This window comes from Notamacropus eugenii, chromosome 1 (genome assembly GCF_028372415.1).
Source record: "Notamacropus eugenii isolate mMacEug1 chromosome 1, mMacEug1.pri_v2, whole genome shotgun sequence".
Classification (NCBI taxonomy): domain Eukaryota; kingdom Metazoa; phylum Chordata; class Mammalia; order Diprotodontia; family Macropodidae; genus Notamacropus; species Notamacropus eugenii.
The window spans coordinates 267,284,429-267,301,639 of NC_092872.1; the positions used below are offsets into that span (position 1 = coordinate 267,284,429).

Below are 17,211 nucleotides of genomic sequence, written 5' to 3' on the forward strand. Positions count from 1 at the left end.
CTTCAGTTCCTTTTTCTTTAAAATGAAGATGTTTAGTCTAGATCTGGGAGTTGTTACCTCTTATTACATCTTTCATGGACCCATTGGCAGTCTGGTAAAGCCAAAATGCATAAAATAGGATACCTCAAATTACAAAGAAAACCAAAACCAATTTATATTGAAATATAGGCTGAAGACTGCAATCACATGCACTCTAGAGGCCATTAAATAGCTTCAGTAATTTTCAAGTAGTGACAAGTGTAAATGGAATTCAGGATATCTGCAGCAACTCTAACGTGATAGGATCATATATGTGCTCTCTGTCAGTAACAAAGTCATAGTGACTGCTAATATGAATCTGGGTTGGTGCCAACATTCATAAATGAAGGAAATGCTAAATTTTAGTCAGATGTTAAGGATAACAAAGATGCTAATTTTTTTTCCTCCCATCCAAGCTCATGGACCTCCTGAAATCTATGAATCTTGAACTAAAAACCCACTACCAATTCTAAACCTACAGTATCTTTGGTGATACCAATCATAACTCATCAATTCTGTCTACCTCTTGTAGCTTTTGCCATGACCTCCTACAAATCTACCACAGATGATCTGTCAATGAATTGGCACCTTCCCTTAACTCTTTCAACATTGACTAGACACAATGATATCTCTTGCCAAATGATCATTCCATTTTTTTTTACCCATACATCTCTCTAATTAGGTTTTATTCTATTATCCTTTTGTTTGACCTCAACGCCCATCATTAATCTCTCTCTGGCTCTCTTCATCTGGGCAATGATAATAATAAATGAATTGTGAGGATACAGTAAAATGAAACACGTCAAGCCTTCATAAGCTAAAAGTATTACACAAACATTCAAGACAATAATACATCATTTCTTAGGCAATGCTTGGAAAGGGGGTTTCACATGAGTGAATTTCGAGATACCAGATGTTTTCCCCTTTAAATGCCAAAATTCACTCATACTTTACTTTTACCACATTTAAAGAAGCTATTTTTCCTAAAACATTTTATATACTGCCCTGCCTTCTTCAACTGAACTTGCTTGATGTGGTCTGTTTCTGGGACTCAAATGAAAAATTACACAGTCCAATGATGCAAAGAGATTGGCTTGTTCCTTGGCAAGTTTAACTCAGAAGGGAGAGCTGGGTGATTTAACTGGATATGATCAAGGGGATGGGGAATGGGGTGGTAGTAGAAGAAATATAACCAGACTCTGGAGGGAGCAGGAAACATGTGGTCTGGTCATGGTCACTATCTAGAGGACAAGGGCACAACTAGAATCCAGAGATGACCTTGTGGGTCAAGGCAAAACAAAGGAGAACTTAGTGGCTCCTGATGCCCCTGATGCCCCAGTTACGCCAAGTTCTCTCCTCCTGAGGACTTGTGCTAGAATATATTGCCAAGTATACTTGGGTGGTGGTGCAGTGGATAGTGTGCTGGGCCTGGAGTAAGGAAGACTTATCTTCTTAAGTTCAAATCTGACCTCAGATACTTAACTGCTGGGTGACCCTAGGCAAGTCACATCACCCTGTTTGTTTCATTTCCTCATCTGTAAAATGAACTGGAGAAAGAAATGCCAAACTGCTACAGTATCTTTGCCAAGAAAACCCCCAAATGGGGTCACAAAGAGTCAGATATGATTGAAATGACTGAATAACAAGAAGAACAAGTATATGCTTGCCCCATTTGTGGATATTCAAGTGCCAAATGGATTTTTAATTTTTTTTCTTTCCTTTCCCCACTAACATTTTCCTATCTCTCATCTCTTTTGGAGGTTCATTTGCCTTAAGGGATGGGATCATAGATTTAGAACTAAAAGGGATCTCAGAGGTCAACACTTCCAACACCCTATTTTACAGATGAGGAAACTGAGGTCTAGGGATTTTAAGTAACTTGCCCAAGGCCATACATAGAAATAGTAAGCTTAAGAAGTGGGATTAGAACTCAGGTCTTCTGACTTCAGAGTCTCATACCAAAGAGGTCCTTTGAAGTGGGGAAGAGGAAAGATCTGGTAAGAGGAAAGATTATTTGTAGGGCAGCTGGACACTGTGCCATCACCAGCTTAACCACTTTGAGGAGGGGTCTGGAATTGCTTCCTGGTCCCAGTCACCTTGGTGACTTTCAAGGCATTGAACCTCACCATCTGGCTAAGTGGCCAGCGCTCACCCCTAATTATACTGTGTCCAGTCTGGAACTCCTGGAAGATTTGCCAACACATTCTTAAATTATTATACACTTTTATTTATACATTTGGGTTTAATGTCAGTAGTCACAGTGGTTGATAGCCATCCCCTGCATCTCCATCTTGGTCACCATGCTGGACACATTCCCAGGAAAGAATCACTTCTTGTCAAGATAGGTGCCTGGGATGGCTTTCTTGGGTAAGTCTGTTCAGTATTCTTATAGTATCTTGGCAGCTTCTCTTTGTTGGTATGGTCAAGCAGCATCACTAAAACACCTTCTCACTATAGTGAGAAGTACAGGAATCAAAGGGGAAGGCCATTTATTCATCCATTGATTCATGAAGCATTTGGTAATAAATGCCTGTAATGGGGAAGGACCTATAGGTGCTATATGTATTTCCATCCCATACTGATCAATCAGTGACCTACAGAAATTACCAGTTTCTTAAACTGTGTGGTTGTGAGAGAGAGTTTATCTGTGTGTGTGTATGTGTGTTAGAAAATAGAAGTTTGAAAGTATCAGGCCTTATCTTATATTGACCTGGTTTAAAGAAAAGTAAGCTGATGAGTAGGAAAACAAATGAGAGTCAAGTACAATAATCTGTCCTAATTGATCATTAATTAATTTTGACTGTTAGTCTTGCTAGACAATTGAAAGGAGTCATTAATAATGAAAATAGTTCAATAATTTAATGGAGTATTTGACATAATTTATTCTAATGATACATGAAAGACATCTTGTTAATATCCTGAAATGAATAAATTTACTGATCTAATGATAAATGTGTATCTTAAATAAGATTCAGTTATAGAGTTGCTGGCATCTGGTTTGGCTTTGGGGGAGACACTGTGGAAAGAGTTGGATTTGAAATCTCAAGACCTGAATTAAAATTCTACCTCCAGGGGCTCCCTATAAAACCTCAGGCATCTCTCTTTCGATTTTCGAGTTTCCTTTGACTCATCTGCAAGATAAGGGTGTTGACCCTCTTTGAGGATCTTTGTGGTCCCTCCCTGCTGAATGTCTATGATTCCATTTATTCCCCATCTGGCATTTTTTTCAAGGATTTGATGGTTTTTATTTAAGTCTTTTAATGCAGTGTTTATTCATCCATAAATATAGGTTCTGGTTGACCCTCAGTAAGTGTTTAATTTAACACATAGTATCTTAATTTATTTTAATTTAACTGAACACGTAATATCTTAGAGTTGATATAAGAGGCAGCTAAGTAGCACAATGGACAGAGCAAACAACCAACTTCGAGGCAGGAAGACCTGAATTCAAATTCTGCCTTAGTCACATACTAGCTGTGTGACTCTGGTAAGTCACTTAACCTATTAGTTCCTCGGTTTCCTCATTTCTGAAAAGGGGATAAAAATATCCCCGACTCCTCAGGGTTGTTATAAGGATCAAAGCAGTTAATCCTGTAAAGTGCTTTGCACACCATGAAGCACCACATAAATGCCAACTAATATCATCCTCATCCTCATTATTACTCAGGGAGGCTATAAGTCTATTTACAAGGATCATAAGGTCATGAAAGGACATTGAAAATGTATCTACATTACCCCCTTCATCTGGGTGGAAGAGGGAAATACTCATTGAGGTTTACCTGTAGATACGCTGTGTAGACAAAAATACAAAAATCATGGTCCGGCTGCCTGTCTGCAATGACCAGTTTTACATCTTTTATTTCAGATTCCCTGTATCTGTCAATGGAATCTGACTTCTAACTTCTGCACCATCGCTGAGCCTTCCCTCTCTCTCACCTCCACATTCGGTTCTACTTTCGCAATCTCTTCTGTTTCTGTCCCCTTCTCTCCATTCACATCACAACTACGTTAGCTCAGACCCTCGGGATCTCCCCCATTGACTATTACTAAGGCCTCCTAATTAGTCTCCAGACTTTGAATCTCCCTCACTTTCAATCCATGAATTCTCCTCACTGACACCAAAAACACACTGCTAAAACATAGATACACCACCCCATCATTCAAACCTCTTCAGTGGCTCCCTTTGTCTAGAAGACAAAATCTCAACTCTTCAGACTGACTTTAAGCCCTGCCATCATCTAGCTTCCATTCAACCTTCCAGTCATTATAGGGCTGTCCCCTTCACTCTCTGTTCTAGTCACACCGATCTTCAAGGTGTTCCTTGTACAGGGCATTGCATCTCCTGTCTTGGCTCAGAATTCCCCTCCTCCTCACCTGGGCCCCTTAGACTCCTTTTCAATGTGTATTCAGTCATTTCAGTCATGTCTAATTCTTTATGACTCCATTTGGGGTTTTCTTGGCAGAGATACTGGAGTGGTTTGCCATTTCCTTTTCCAGCTCATTTGACTGATGAGGAAACTGAGGCAAAAAGGGTTAAATGACTTGCCCAGGGTCACAAGCTAGTGTCTGAGGACATATTTGAACTCAGAAGTTCCTGACTCCAAGTTCAGCACTGCACCACCTACCTGCCCCTTAAACTACCTAGCCTCCTTTAAAGCACAATACAGGTGCCTCCTTCCTCTTCATGAGACCTCACCAGCTGGTGGCACTTTCTTATTCTTGATATTATTTTCTATTTACAGTTATCCTTTCCACATTGTGACTTTCCCCATTGTGGTTTCAATATATTATGTGTCGGCATAAGAAATTAAATGGAAATTTGGAGGGAGTTTTGCGAAAGCCACAGACGATACATGAAAGCCAGCAAACAACACAGAACTATGATCAAATACTTAACCAAAATTTTACAATAAGCTATTGTAAATACTACATAAAAGAAAAAGAAAAAACGCAGACTTCTTCTCTGGTGTAAAGGGAGGACCAACAAATTTTACACAGATTTTCTTCATCATGGTGTGGAGGGGTGCACTCTTAACCCCTGGGATGTGGAAGGAACAACTGTATTTTGTATTACTTTGTATTTATTTATTGGGTTACATGTCACATCACCCAATAGGATATAAGATCTGTGAAGACCAGACTTCTTCACTTTTGTGCTTTTCTATCCTCAGCACCTAGTAGACTGCCTTACACATAGTGGGCCCTTAATAAAAGTGTATTTGTACTAGGTTGAACTATTAGGGGTAGGCTGTTAGTACTACTTGAAGCATGAAGAGCTATTCTATACCTGGTTTCAGTTCAATCCAACCATGTGGAAATTTGCATAAGGATAATTCCAGCTCTCAGAGGCTAAGGGCTAAGATATTGTGTCATTATTAAAGTTTCCCAGGTGATAGCAAAGTCAGAGTACCCAGGAAACCCGACGAATTTAGAAGACCTACAGATCCTATCCAATGCTCCATCAGGCAACTGGAGGAAATAGAAACATGGCTTCCATAACAAAGATGGCCAACAAGGGAGGAAGTATCTACAGACAGATACAGAAATACAGTTAACTGAGGAAAAGGACAATCTCAGGGAATGAGATTTCTCATGGCAGAGAGAAGTGATGTCTTCTGACTCAATGGAGGAACTGATCCTTGTAGCAAAACAAAGAACTCTGCCTAAGGGGGGTTTCATAAAGACACTACAAGAACAGAAAAAGACTCTAAAGGCCAGGATTGGGAGATACTCCTTAGACACATGTGCCTGACTACCTTCATACTTAAGTCTGTGTCCAGTTTTCCCACGGGACATGGTGTGAGCAAAAGGAGAGTATGTGCATGGTTTAGGGAGGAGGGACACACTTCTATAACTACTGTCCTTGCTATACAGTCTCAAGCCCCTTTTTAAAAGTTAATTGGTTCATTGATAATGGAAGCACACAAGGTGGAGCTCAAATATTGGAACCCACAACCCCTTGGTATTATCCCTAGAACCCCAAGAGTAAAAGCCAAACCCCACGGAGACTTAACCTGGGAGTGAGTGGGAGAGTGACCTCAGGGGTGGTGTCTCAAAGGTTTGTTGAGCTGATCAAATTCTCACACTGCGTTGATGTCCACCCTCCCAAAGGCTGAAAACTCATTTACCTCTCTAAAGCTGACAACTGCGCATCAGTGCTGGATTTCATTGTGCTTCTTGAAAGAACAAAATACTGCTGTTGCAAAAGGAAAAATTCCTTTTCAATCAATGAATGAATACGTTTGTTGCAAAGTCGGTATATCTGTGCCATGTTGCTGTCATGGGTTACGAAGGGTAGCATCTTATTTAAAGGACATTGCCATTATCACAACCACAGGGTTTCTCCTTGATTTATGAATCTCATATAAATCCTGACGATTGTGCAGGGTAGACAAAAACTATGAATATCATAGCAGGGCTGCTTGGCTGCAATGACCATCTTTTTTCTTTTGCTGGGCTGTCTATACTCCCCAAACAGCACTAGTGAAAAAAAAGTCAACCTCTGCAAGAGTGTTCTGAACGTTGTTGCATAGTCTACATCATTACATCATTAAATCTTTGACAGTAATGAGACATCATTTGGGGAATGATAGGCCTTGAGAAAGCCTTCCCCAATCCTGTGAATGGCCATTTTAAAATTATAGAAAAAATAAGAGTAATTGCAGTGGCTTGATATTACCAACCAATTCACAGTCTTTAATTAAAATATTGGGGACATCATAAAGCCAGGTTGCAGGGTTATCTTTTATCAGATATCAAAATCTTATCTCACCTCAAAAAGGCAGTGTGGTGTCATGGGAAGAGGGTTAGATATGGAGTCAGAGGACTTTGAAGTAGCTCACCAACAAACATTTGTTTGACCATGGACTAATCATTTTAACCTCTCTGGGGCCTCAGTTTCCTCATCCGTAAAATCTGAGGGGAGGTGGACTAAATGACCTATTGGGTCCTTTCCAGCTCTATACTGATCTGAGTCCAACCAAATGCATCTACAATGTATATTCTCAGTCCAAAAGTGATGGCAGAAGGGTACCAGAAACTGAAGACATCAGAAAAGGCTTGGCGTAGAAAGTGGTGCTCTGTGTCTTGAAGAAAAATAAGGATGTTAAGAGATTGAAGGGATAATGTATTCTAAGGAATAGGGTGGTGGTGAGTGCAAATATATGGGAAATGGGAAATGGAGACAACATATGAAGTGGAAGAAGAAGGAGGTCAGTTTGGCCAGACTACAGCATGTGGGAAGGATGAAAAAGTTGGGCAAGGCTGTAATGGGTCAAGGTTGTATTTGGTCCCAAAGGTGATAGGGAGCCACCAGAACTTGCTTAGTCATGACAAGGTCAGGATGGGTTTAAGTTTGAGGCAGGGAGACCATTGTAAACTGGAAAGAGTAAGAGACATGGACTCAGTGAAAGCATAGTTTGCAAAGAGGATGGGGCCTCAGAGTTTCAACTGTAATTATCCATCAGTCATTACCATCATTACTGAGGTTGCTCTGCTGAGCATAGTACTTTATAGGACAAATAAAGATAGCCTCCCTGCCCACTAATCTTGCCATCAAGATCCCAGCAAATGATGACACCAGGAACAACCTGCCTCTCTGTGGTGTGTCCGATGCCACTTGGCATTGGCTGACACACAGTTTCAACAGTTTCTTCTGAGCTGTCAAACAGCCAGGAAGATATTATTCAAGATGCCTGCATGCTTCAACAACAAGGACTTCAACTGTTTCCCCATTTTCATCTTTAGGAAGATTGAAAGACAAATTCTGAGGGATGTTCCAACAGAAAGACTCTATTACTCATTCTTTCCAAAGCAGAGGGTCCTGTGCATGGAAATCATACTTACATACTGCCATTAAGACTGGCAGGCACTTTTGCTACTTTGTGAAGAAGGTAATGCAGGTATGGTTAGTCCCATTTGCCAGAAGAGGAAATCAAGGCTGAGAGAGGTCAAGTGATTTGTTCTGGGTTTACAAGGAGGAATTCAAACCCAGGATTTCCTACCTCTGAGCCCAGCCCTCTATACCATGTATCATGCTCCTTTTTAGTTCACTAAATAAATGTAGGAGATAGAATAACGTATCATTGCTTTGACATGCTAAATATATTCAGCTTTACATTTAATTTTTGTATGATTCTATTTGTAGACTTACAATAATTTCCCCAAGGTCTGCTGGACAAGATTAGATACAGGAAACCAAATCAACTGGAGTTCAGGAGAGAGGCTATTGCTGATATCACCAAAAAGCATTTATTGAATCAGATTTTATGTGGCATTTCCAACAATTGGGACCCCAGGCAGGGAATGGTTATTGGCCAGACTCTAAGACTCACTCCCCCGCTCCCCACTCATACCCCAGATTTTCTTTCTCTTCTGCACTTCAAACTTGCGTAAGTCTATACCAGCTTTTCTAGAATGTGAACCCTTTTCACAAGTATTGCCAGGCTTTGCCTAATACAGTCTAACTTCTACCCCCTCTTCCTTATAATATAGCAAGTCAAGTCTCTAAGTATTGACTAAATGATTACTATGAGCCAAGATTTGTGCTAAAGCAGAGATTTTTTTCTTCAAAAGAGTTTTTACTATGATTTAAAGGAAAGTAAGCTTTAAATCAATTTACAGATAGACTTTCCCTAAAGTCCTCTTCTGATACCTCATAGTAATATGGTAATGACTGAGTTCTCAAAGGTTATGCCAACGGATGGCAAGATTGGTAGGTTTTACTAAGCCAGAAGTGCTTTGAATATAGTCTGATCTTAGATTACTACGTAAGGACCAGCCCAGCCAAGTTCAGAGAACAACCAGCTTGGCCACAGGGAAATATAGATTTTTGGGGAAGGTAATTTTCAAAGACTATAATCCACATTAGGGATGTAGGGATTAGGATCTAGTTTAGGGGAGGGAAGGAGGAAGGGAGAAAGAGAGAAAAGAGAGAGAGAGAGAGAGAGAGAGAGAGAGAGAGAGAGAGAGAGAGAGAGAGAGAGAGAGAGAGAATGAACATGTACTATATGGATGAAACCCCATATTCCAGAAGAAAATATTCATAGGATCCTAGGATGATGAGATTTAGAGCTGAAAGGGACCTTAGAGGCAAGTTAGTCTAATCCATTCATTTGAGAAGTGGGGAAATTGAAGCCTAGAGTATGATTCATTTCAAACCAACACACATTTAGGAAGCCCCATTTGGGGAAGCAGTGCAGATATAGGGGTCAGAGGACTGATTTTAGAGTCATGGGACCAGATTTTGGATTTCAGCTTTACCTCTTAGTACTTTGGATCAAACTCCACTTGATTTGGTTTCCTGTATCTAATCTTGTCCAGCAGACCTTGGGGAAATTATTGTAAGTCTACAAATAGAATCATACAAAAATTAAATGAAAAGCTGAATATATTTAGCATGTCAAAGCAATGATACATTATTCTATCTCCTATAATTATTTAGTGAACTAAAAAGGAGCATGTACATGGTATAGAGGGCTGGGCTCAGAGGTAGGAAATCCTGGGTTTGAATTCCTCCTTGTAAACCCAGAACCCAGACAAATCACTTGACCTCTCTCAGCCTTGATTTCCTCTTCTGGCAAATGGGACTAACCATACCTGCATTACCTTCTTCACAAAGTAGCAAAAGTGCCTGCCAGTCTTAATGGCAGTATGTAAGTATGATTTCCATGCACAGGACCCTCAACTTTGGAAAGAATGAGTAATGGAGTCTTTCTGTCACTTTCTAGTCATTTAATCTCTCAAGGCCTCAGTTTCCTCATCTTTAAAATGCAGCAGTTGGGCCATCTGACCTCCCACATCCCTTCTCATTCTAAATATCCTATTCCCTGGGCATAGTAGGGAGCTAAGAACTAGGGATGGCTGCACATTATCAATAGCAACCCTACCCTCATGTGCTTCTGGGGCAGATCCAACATTGGCAGACACAAGTTAACACAAGCTAATCTGAGGCTGGGGAGGGGCTGATGATGAAGAGGATTGGAGAGGCTTCCAACAGATGCCATCTGGGTGAAGCCTGGAAGGAAAGTGAAAGCCTTATAAAAACGGATGTGAGGAGAGAGTTTGTTCCACATGGGGGGTAACGAACAAACTCTGAACAGGCAAGGAGATGGGAACTGAGGTACCAAGTTCAGAAAAACTCTAGTGGGTCAGTTTGGCCTAATTGGCCAATAGTTACAGAAGAATCATGGGAAATAAATCTGGAAAGGTAGGTGGGAGCCTCACTATGAAGGACTTTAAACACCAAGTGGAGACACTGAATATTTTATCGCAGAGGCTCAAAGGAATGAATACTGGCCTTGAAGTCAGGACAGATTTGGGTTTCTACATTTAGACAATCATGGATAATACTTAAAGTAGTAAGAGCTGGTCACAGAGACGTTGAAACCTTAGCCCTCTGCCTCCAAATTCAGCACTCTCTAACCCAGGTTCTGACACAGGGCCATCTGAACCTGAAAATTTGTTCTTGTTTCAACTCTTCATGACCCCATTTGGGATTTTCTTTTCAGGTACTGGAGTGGTTTGCCATTTCTTTCTCTAGCTCATTTTATGGATGAGAAGATTGAGGTAGACAGGATTAAGTGACTTGCCCAGAGTCACACAACTAGTCTTCCTGACTTGATGCTCAGCGCTCTATCCGCTGCACTATGTAGCTGCCCTCTTTAAAATGAGAACTATGGAAAAATGGAATGGACTGCTCTGGATAGCAATGGTTTCTGCCTCACAGAAGATCTTCAAGCAAAGGGTAGATGAACACTTGGAAATATTGTACTCTAACCACCTCACCACCTAGTTGTCCTAAGGAAGGTTTACAAAGTACCTACATGAGCCTCAGTTTTCTTTGAAATGGAGATAACATACTGGTAGTATCTATCCTCACTGAATTGTGACCTTCAAAAAAGAGGACAACTGTAAAGTATGTTGTAATCCTTAACCCACCCCACAAATACAGTATATGCTCAATCTGGTCAAAATGGCCCCCTCAAGAGGTTCTCTCATTTAGCTAGTGTGGCCTTGGCATTTTAACTCAGGAGAAAACCTTATGTGCATTCACGCTCCCTAGATCAGAGGGCCTTAACTTTTCTTAGTTATCCTGGGCACCTTTGCCTGTCTAGGGAAGTCTATGGATCCCTTCTCAGAATGATGTTTTTAAAAAATTGAAAGAAGTGCTAAATTTTTGTAAGAGGTTAGTGAAAAGACAAATGCATTTTTTTCTTTATTCAAGTTCATGGACCAACTGAAATCTATCCATAGACTCCTTGAGGATCTGAGTCCCCAGATTAAGAATCCTGGCCTTATAGACACCTGCCTCTCAGCTTCCAGGCACAGCTTCCTATCCAAAGTAAGTATGTTTCAAACCTAATCTTAGCCCCTTTTTTAAGGTTCTTAATCTGAGATCCAGAGATTTCAGTGACTTTTTAAGGTGCCAATTGGCTTCTATGAATCTCCCACATTGGTAAGGCTCTCCCCAGATTAATGTACTTTATAAACCTTATATACATATATATAATATATATACATATATATATGTGTATATATAATAGGAACGATCAGGAAAATCCCTTGATCTACTAGCTTCTGGAGATGTATATACATCTGAGTTGGATGATTTAAATTTTCATAATTAATTATTGCTGGTGAGGCACACATTCTCACACATACTCATAATCTTGGGAATGGATAAAAATTGTTGCAGAAATGTTGATTTGGTTTCTTTTTCCTCTTGCTTCCCTTTTGGGAAAAGGAAAGTTTATAGAACAAAGGGAAAGAAAGAGCCAGAATAATTCCTGTCTTTAGGGAAAGATTTATTTAGAAGGCTTGTCCCAGATGGATGCTGCATCAGCTTCAAAGGATGATTATGAATTTTGCATGTAGGGGGACGATAAATACTTCCTTACTCTAGTGCCCAGGTTACTGAGAAAGAAATGGATTCCTGCACCCTATAGATAATACAGGGTTTGAGGGCTTCCAAAGCCCTTTTCTTACAACCGTGAGGAATAGGTAGGTACATTTAATTAGAAGAATGGCAGCTAGGTAGCACAGTAGACAGAGCACTGGTCCTGGAGTAAGGAAGACCTAAGTTCAAATCCTGTCTCAGATACTTACAGGCATGTGATCCTGGGCAAGTCACTTAAACCCTGTCTGCCTTAGTTTCCTCACCTATAAAATTGTAAGGATAATAATAGCAACAAGTTCCCAGGATTCTTGTGAAGCTCAAATGGGACTACATATATAAAGTATTTTGTAAACCTTAAAGCAATATTATCATCATTATTTTTAATTATTTTTTTTAAATTTATTTATTTATTTTTAGTTCACAACATTCATTTCTACAAGCTTTGGAGTTCCAAATTTTTCCCACCCTGCTTCTCAAGCAGCATGCAATCCAATATAAGCTCTACAGACACATTCACATTAAACATATTTTCCCAGTAGTCATGTTGCATAGAAGAATTATAACCCATGGAATGAGTCACGAGAAAGAAGAAACAAAGCAAAATAAAAAGCACAAGAGCAAATAGTATGCTTCAATCTGCATTTAGACTCTGCAATTCTTTCCCTGGATGTGGATATAATTACTTTTTATATGATGCTTTAGCCCAACTGTTTAGGGGAATTTTTTAGACCATATATCTCTTTGCTTTTATGGGATTATGGATGAATCCAGGTTTATCAATTAATTATTCAATCCATAAATATTTATTAGGCACCTGCTTTTATACTAACAACTGTGCTAGACTCTGGGGTGGGGGAGAAGGGGAGGAAGGGGTGTGTACAAATTCAAAGAGGAAAACAATCATATATTCCATGTGAGAATTGATTGAAGGACTTGGGGGGTATTTAGTCTAAAATAAAAGAAGACATATAAAAGCTGAGGACAGCTAGGAGACACAGAAGATAGAGTATATGGCCTGGAGTCAGAAAGACTCTCCTTCCTCAGTCCAAATCTGACCTCAGTGACCCTGGGCAAGTCACTTACTCCTGTTTGCCTCCTATGCAGGAAATGATGAGATTATCAGTCCTGTTTCCCTGCCCAAATGGAGGTGTCTGTGGCTCCACCCTCCAATCAGAGGGTACTGATGAGGCAAGATTAATGAGGCTGATCGATTTTGCAGGATGATGAGATTTCCCAAGGATGAGTTTCCCTGGGGGCATTGTGGAGAAAGGAAAGTTAGGTGATTTTCCCAAGGTCACACAGGTAGTAAGTGCCTGAAACAGGATTTACACCCATCTTCCTGATTTCGAGTCCAACTCACTCTCCACTTTGGCATGTTGCCTGTAATAATCCTTGGTTGAGAATTAGTATGGTGTCTTGAACTACATGTTAGACTGGAAGCAAGGAGAAGGTGAATTCACATCATACCTTTAGTATTCATTCACTGGATGATACTGGACAATCCTCTTAGACTTATTTTGTATAAACTTAGATGGGTCTGTATTGGTATGGGAACCTTTTGCTGAAATCATAGATCCTTGTGCTACCTACTTTTTTATTATTTTAATCCTTTTCCTTTTTGCTATTCTATTCCCTTAACAACCCCTCCATCCCCCCACCCCCAGTGCTCTAGACAACTCTTTTAAGACTATACATTGCAGAGAAGATGCCAACCTGCATTGGCAGAGGATTTGCCTTCCTGGTAGGTTCCTATATCCCACCTTCTGGTAAGTTCATCCAATGTCCCCATCCTATTCTTGGCAAACTCCAATTAACACTTTCATTTCTCTATGCAATGAATGACAGGAAAAGACATGACACCATGAATTTTCATTACAAACAGCTTGTCCACTTTTAAAAAGCATATAATAAATTCAACTTGTCAGTTTCAAAGCTGCATTCCTTATCTGTGTATCCCTCCAAATTGCCTTCTGTTCTCTTCTGTGTTTTTAATACTCCAAATACCCTTTTCCTTCCCTTTCACTGTTCTTTTTTCTAGACCTCATCATTCACCTTCAAATGCCACTTTTTTAAAAAATGAAGCACAACAAAACAAACAAACAAAAAAACCTTTTCTTGTGACAAGTAAGCAGAGTCAACCAAAATAAACCCACATATTGGCCAAGTGCAAAGATACATGTCTCAGTCTGTCTCTCATCTCTCTCACACTTCAGTTAGGAGGGGGGCACTGCCCACTGCTCAAAGTTGTTTTGGGGAAAGAAATCTAAACAACTTAAGGCATGGTAGAAAAACATTAACTGTTAGAACTTTTCTGTAATAAGAGGATGTTGTCACCAGAGATATTCAAGTGGAGCCTGGGTCTAACTCATCTGAGACTTTGGGGAGTGGGGTTGGGAGGGGCATGGTAGCTGTGTTTCAGGGATCCCTTCCATCTCTGAGTTTCAATCATTCATGGACTGGATGATCTCTCAAGTCCCTTCCAATCTCATTCTTATGATTCTATGACTAGTTATTCCAAAGGTTGCATGCTACTGTTGTGAATCACTGAGGTAGAGTTGAAAAGAATTTTTGTCTTGGAGTCAGAAAAAATGCATTTAAGTGCCAGCTTTGACACTTAGGGCTGGGAGTGACTCTGGGTAAGTCCCTTCATCTTTGTTTCCTTATCTTTTAAATGACAATAATAACATTTGTACAACCTTTTACTATGAGACATCTAAATGTAATTGGGAAGTGGAAAGTGGAAGGTCCGTCTGAGGGGCTGTGTTTTGATTATTGGTTCTGCCATAGAGCTGTGAGCCTGCGCCACTTGCCCTCTATATCCTCATCTATAAAATGGGGATACAACTTGTCTTTTCAATTAATCAAAAAGCTCTTATTAAACTCCCACTATGTGTAAGGTGCTGGGAATAGACATGAAGAAGGGAAGAAAGAAAAAAGGAAGGAAGGAAGGAAAGAAGAAGGAAAGAAGGAGGAAAGAATACCAACTCCCATCCCATACAGTGCTGTCAAGTCAAGGAGCTTTTATTAAGCCCTTTCTATGTATCAGGTGCAGTGCTAAGGACTGGGAAGTCTCTGTCCTATTTCTACTATTAATATGTAAGTAAAAACACATAAAAGGAAGCCGAAAAGAGGTGAGGGTTGGGAATAAACTGGGGTGTCCCCAACTCAGAAGCATGGAAGAAGAGAAAGAGAAGACAAGGTGAGTCTGGGCTTCCTTCTTAAAATGGAGGTTGTGGGAGAAACCAGTCAAATCAGAAGGAGAGCCCTGGTTAAATTCAGAGAACTTTGAACCACGAAGTAATAAATGTCAGTTAGGAAGGCTGTATAGAATGCATCTAACCACTTTCTCTATGGTTCCTCCTCCCAGAGTTCTTTGGAAGAAGATACTCTGTAAAGCTTCAAAGGCTACGAGTATATTTATGGCATTTAGGGATTTCCGTTTATATTTAACATGATTGATTGATTGATTGATTGACTGATGGGAAGGAGCTGGTGTACTGGACAAAAGCTGACAATACCTGCAGGTGTTCCCTCCCCAGGCTGCCGTGAGAATCTGTATACTAGGCTCTTGGTCAGCTCTGAAGCCTTTTCAAACACTTGGGCTATAACGCAGCGGACCAGGTAAGGAGATGATGGTGCCTAGCGCGGCGCCGGGCACACAGTCAGCGCTTCGTAGAAGCTGGCAGACTCGAGGACGGTGATAGCTGAAGTGTGCCACCGCCTCTGCCTGAAGGCTTGCCAAGGGCTCTGCGCGCTTGGTCTCGTGGCTCTCCAACCCTGCCCGGGTACTTCGGCCCGTGCCCGACTTAACAAACGCTTATTGATGGATCTTGGCGGGCCTGCCCAGCCTCATGCCCCCGAGGAAGGCACTGGGACTCGGGTCCAGGCGGGACTGGCCGAGGTGGGGACCGAACCGGGTCCCGGCCGGAGTCGCAGACGGCGGAGGAATGCCCGGGGCCGGGGTGGGGCACCGAAACCTGCCTGAATTCCAGGCCCGGGCAGGTGCATATCGCGGATACTTTGTCTCGAGGGGAGGTGTAGTCCATCGGGCCCCGCCTCCAGAGCCCTGGCTCCGCCCCTGAAGCCGCGGCCCCGCCGCTTCCCTGGCTCCGGGGGCGCCCCGAGGCCAGCTCGCTCGGCTCAGCCCGGCCCAGCCTGGGCCGCGCACGCGCAGGACCGCCCAAGCTCCCCCTCCGGGACTTGGTACGACCCAGCAGTTGGCCGCCTCCCCCCGCCCCCCGCGCGGTGGCCGGGCCCGGAGCCAGGGGGCGGGATTTTCAAATCGCACTCTAAGGGGCAGCTGGAGGCTGGGAGCGCGGACCGACTCTGGACTGGGCGGACCGAGCGGACCTAACGAAGCGAGCGGACAGGAGCACGGCCACGGGGGCCGGAGCCATGGAGCAGCCGCGGGCCGTGCGGGGGCCGGACGGCCCGGCGAGGGGCCCCGCGCCACAGCTGGTGAGTGCGGGAGGGCTGCGGTCCCTTTGTCCCCGCGCGGGCGCGGGAAGCCGGCCCCGGCCTCAGTTTCCCCTCCGCAGCAGGAGGGCTGGGACGGGCGGACCCTTGTCTCCTGCCTCAGGGTCGTCCGTGCAGCCCCGGAAGGGAGCCCCTCCTTGTTACAGAGGGGGAAACTGAGGCCGGGAAGGTGAGGAGCCCTGCCGCCCCCGGGCTCCTGGGAGAAGCCTGCGGGAGGGACCTCTGGGGCCGTTCACACCCCTTCCATTTTACAGGTCGGGAAACTGAGGCCCAGGGAGCCGAAGTTCCTGTTTAGGAAAGCGCCCCTGAGAATAAGCGGCAGTGTCAGAGTTCCCCCCGCCCATTTATCTGTAAATGGGGATAATTACAGCCCTCCCCCCGCCGGTGGAGAGGATCCGAGGAGTTAACGTGGATAAAGCGCAGTTCCTGTTATCATATTTATTGTGAGCATCTACTGTCTTCAGGATTGCTCTAATATCTTAAACTTGCATTAAGATGTTTGGAACACCCGGTATCAAGGGGTTCTTAATACAAAGGTCAACGTTTTGGTCCCGCCTAGCTGCCTCGGTCATCAACCAACGTTTATGAAGCGCCTACTGTGCGCCAAGACTTGTGTTAAGCTCTGGGACTGCATGGACAAGGACACAATTCCTGCTCGGGTGGTGAAACTTGTCTAGGCAGTGAGGATGGGATGGGATCCTCAGGGGACTTAGGGACACACAGCTCTGGGAACGAAGTCCAGAGTTCTCCTAACTATAAGCCGCCCTTTCCACCACTGCTAGCCCACCCCATTTAGAATATCTCACTTAAAACTAAAGGAA

At 42.5% G+C, this 17,211-nt stretch overlaps 2 protein-coding genes across 4 annotated transcripts in view; one reads left to right on the top strand and one right to left on the bottom strand.

Moving 5' to 3' along the window:
* The window catches only part of ZNF365 (zinc finger protein 365), a 105,975-nt gene that overhangs the window by 88,022 nt on the left and 742 nt on the right, over positions 1-17,211 (bottom strand). The gene's annotated exons all lie outside the window — the stretch shown is intronic.
* Positions 14,691-17,211, top strand: part of RTKN2 (rhotekin 2) — an 80,024-nt gene continuing 77,503 nt past the window's right edge. Inside the window, exon 1 of the mRNA XM_072628854.1 lies at positions 14,691-16,372. Within this exon, the coding sequence (XP_072484955.1) occupies positions 16,310-16,372 (63 nt within the window). The 5' untranslated portion in view covers positions 14,691-16,309. The remainder of the gene's footprint in view (positions 16,373-17,211) is intronic.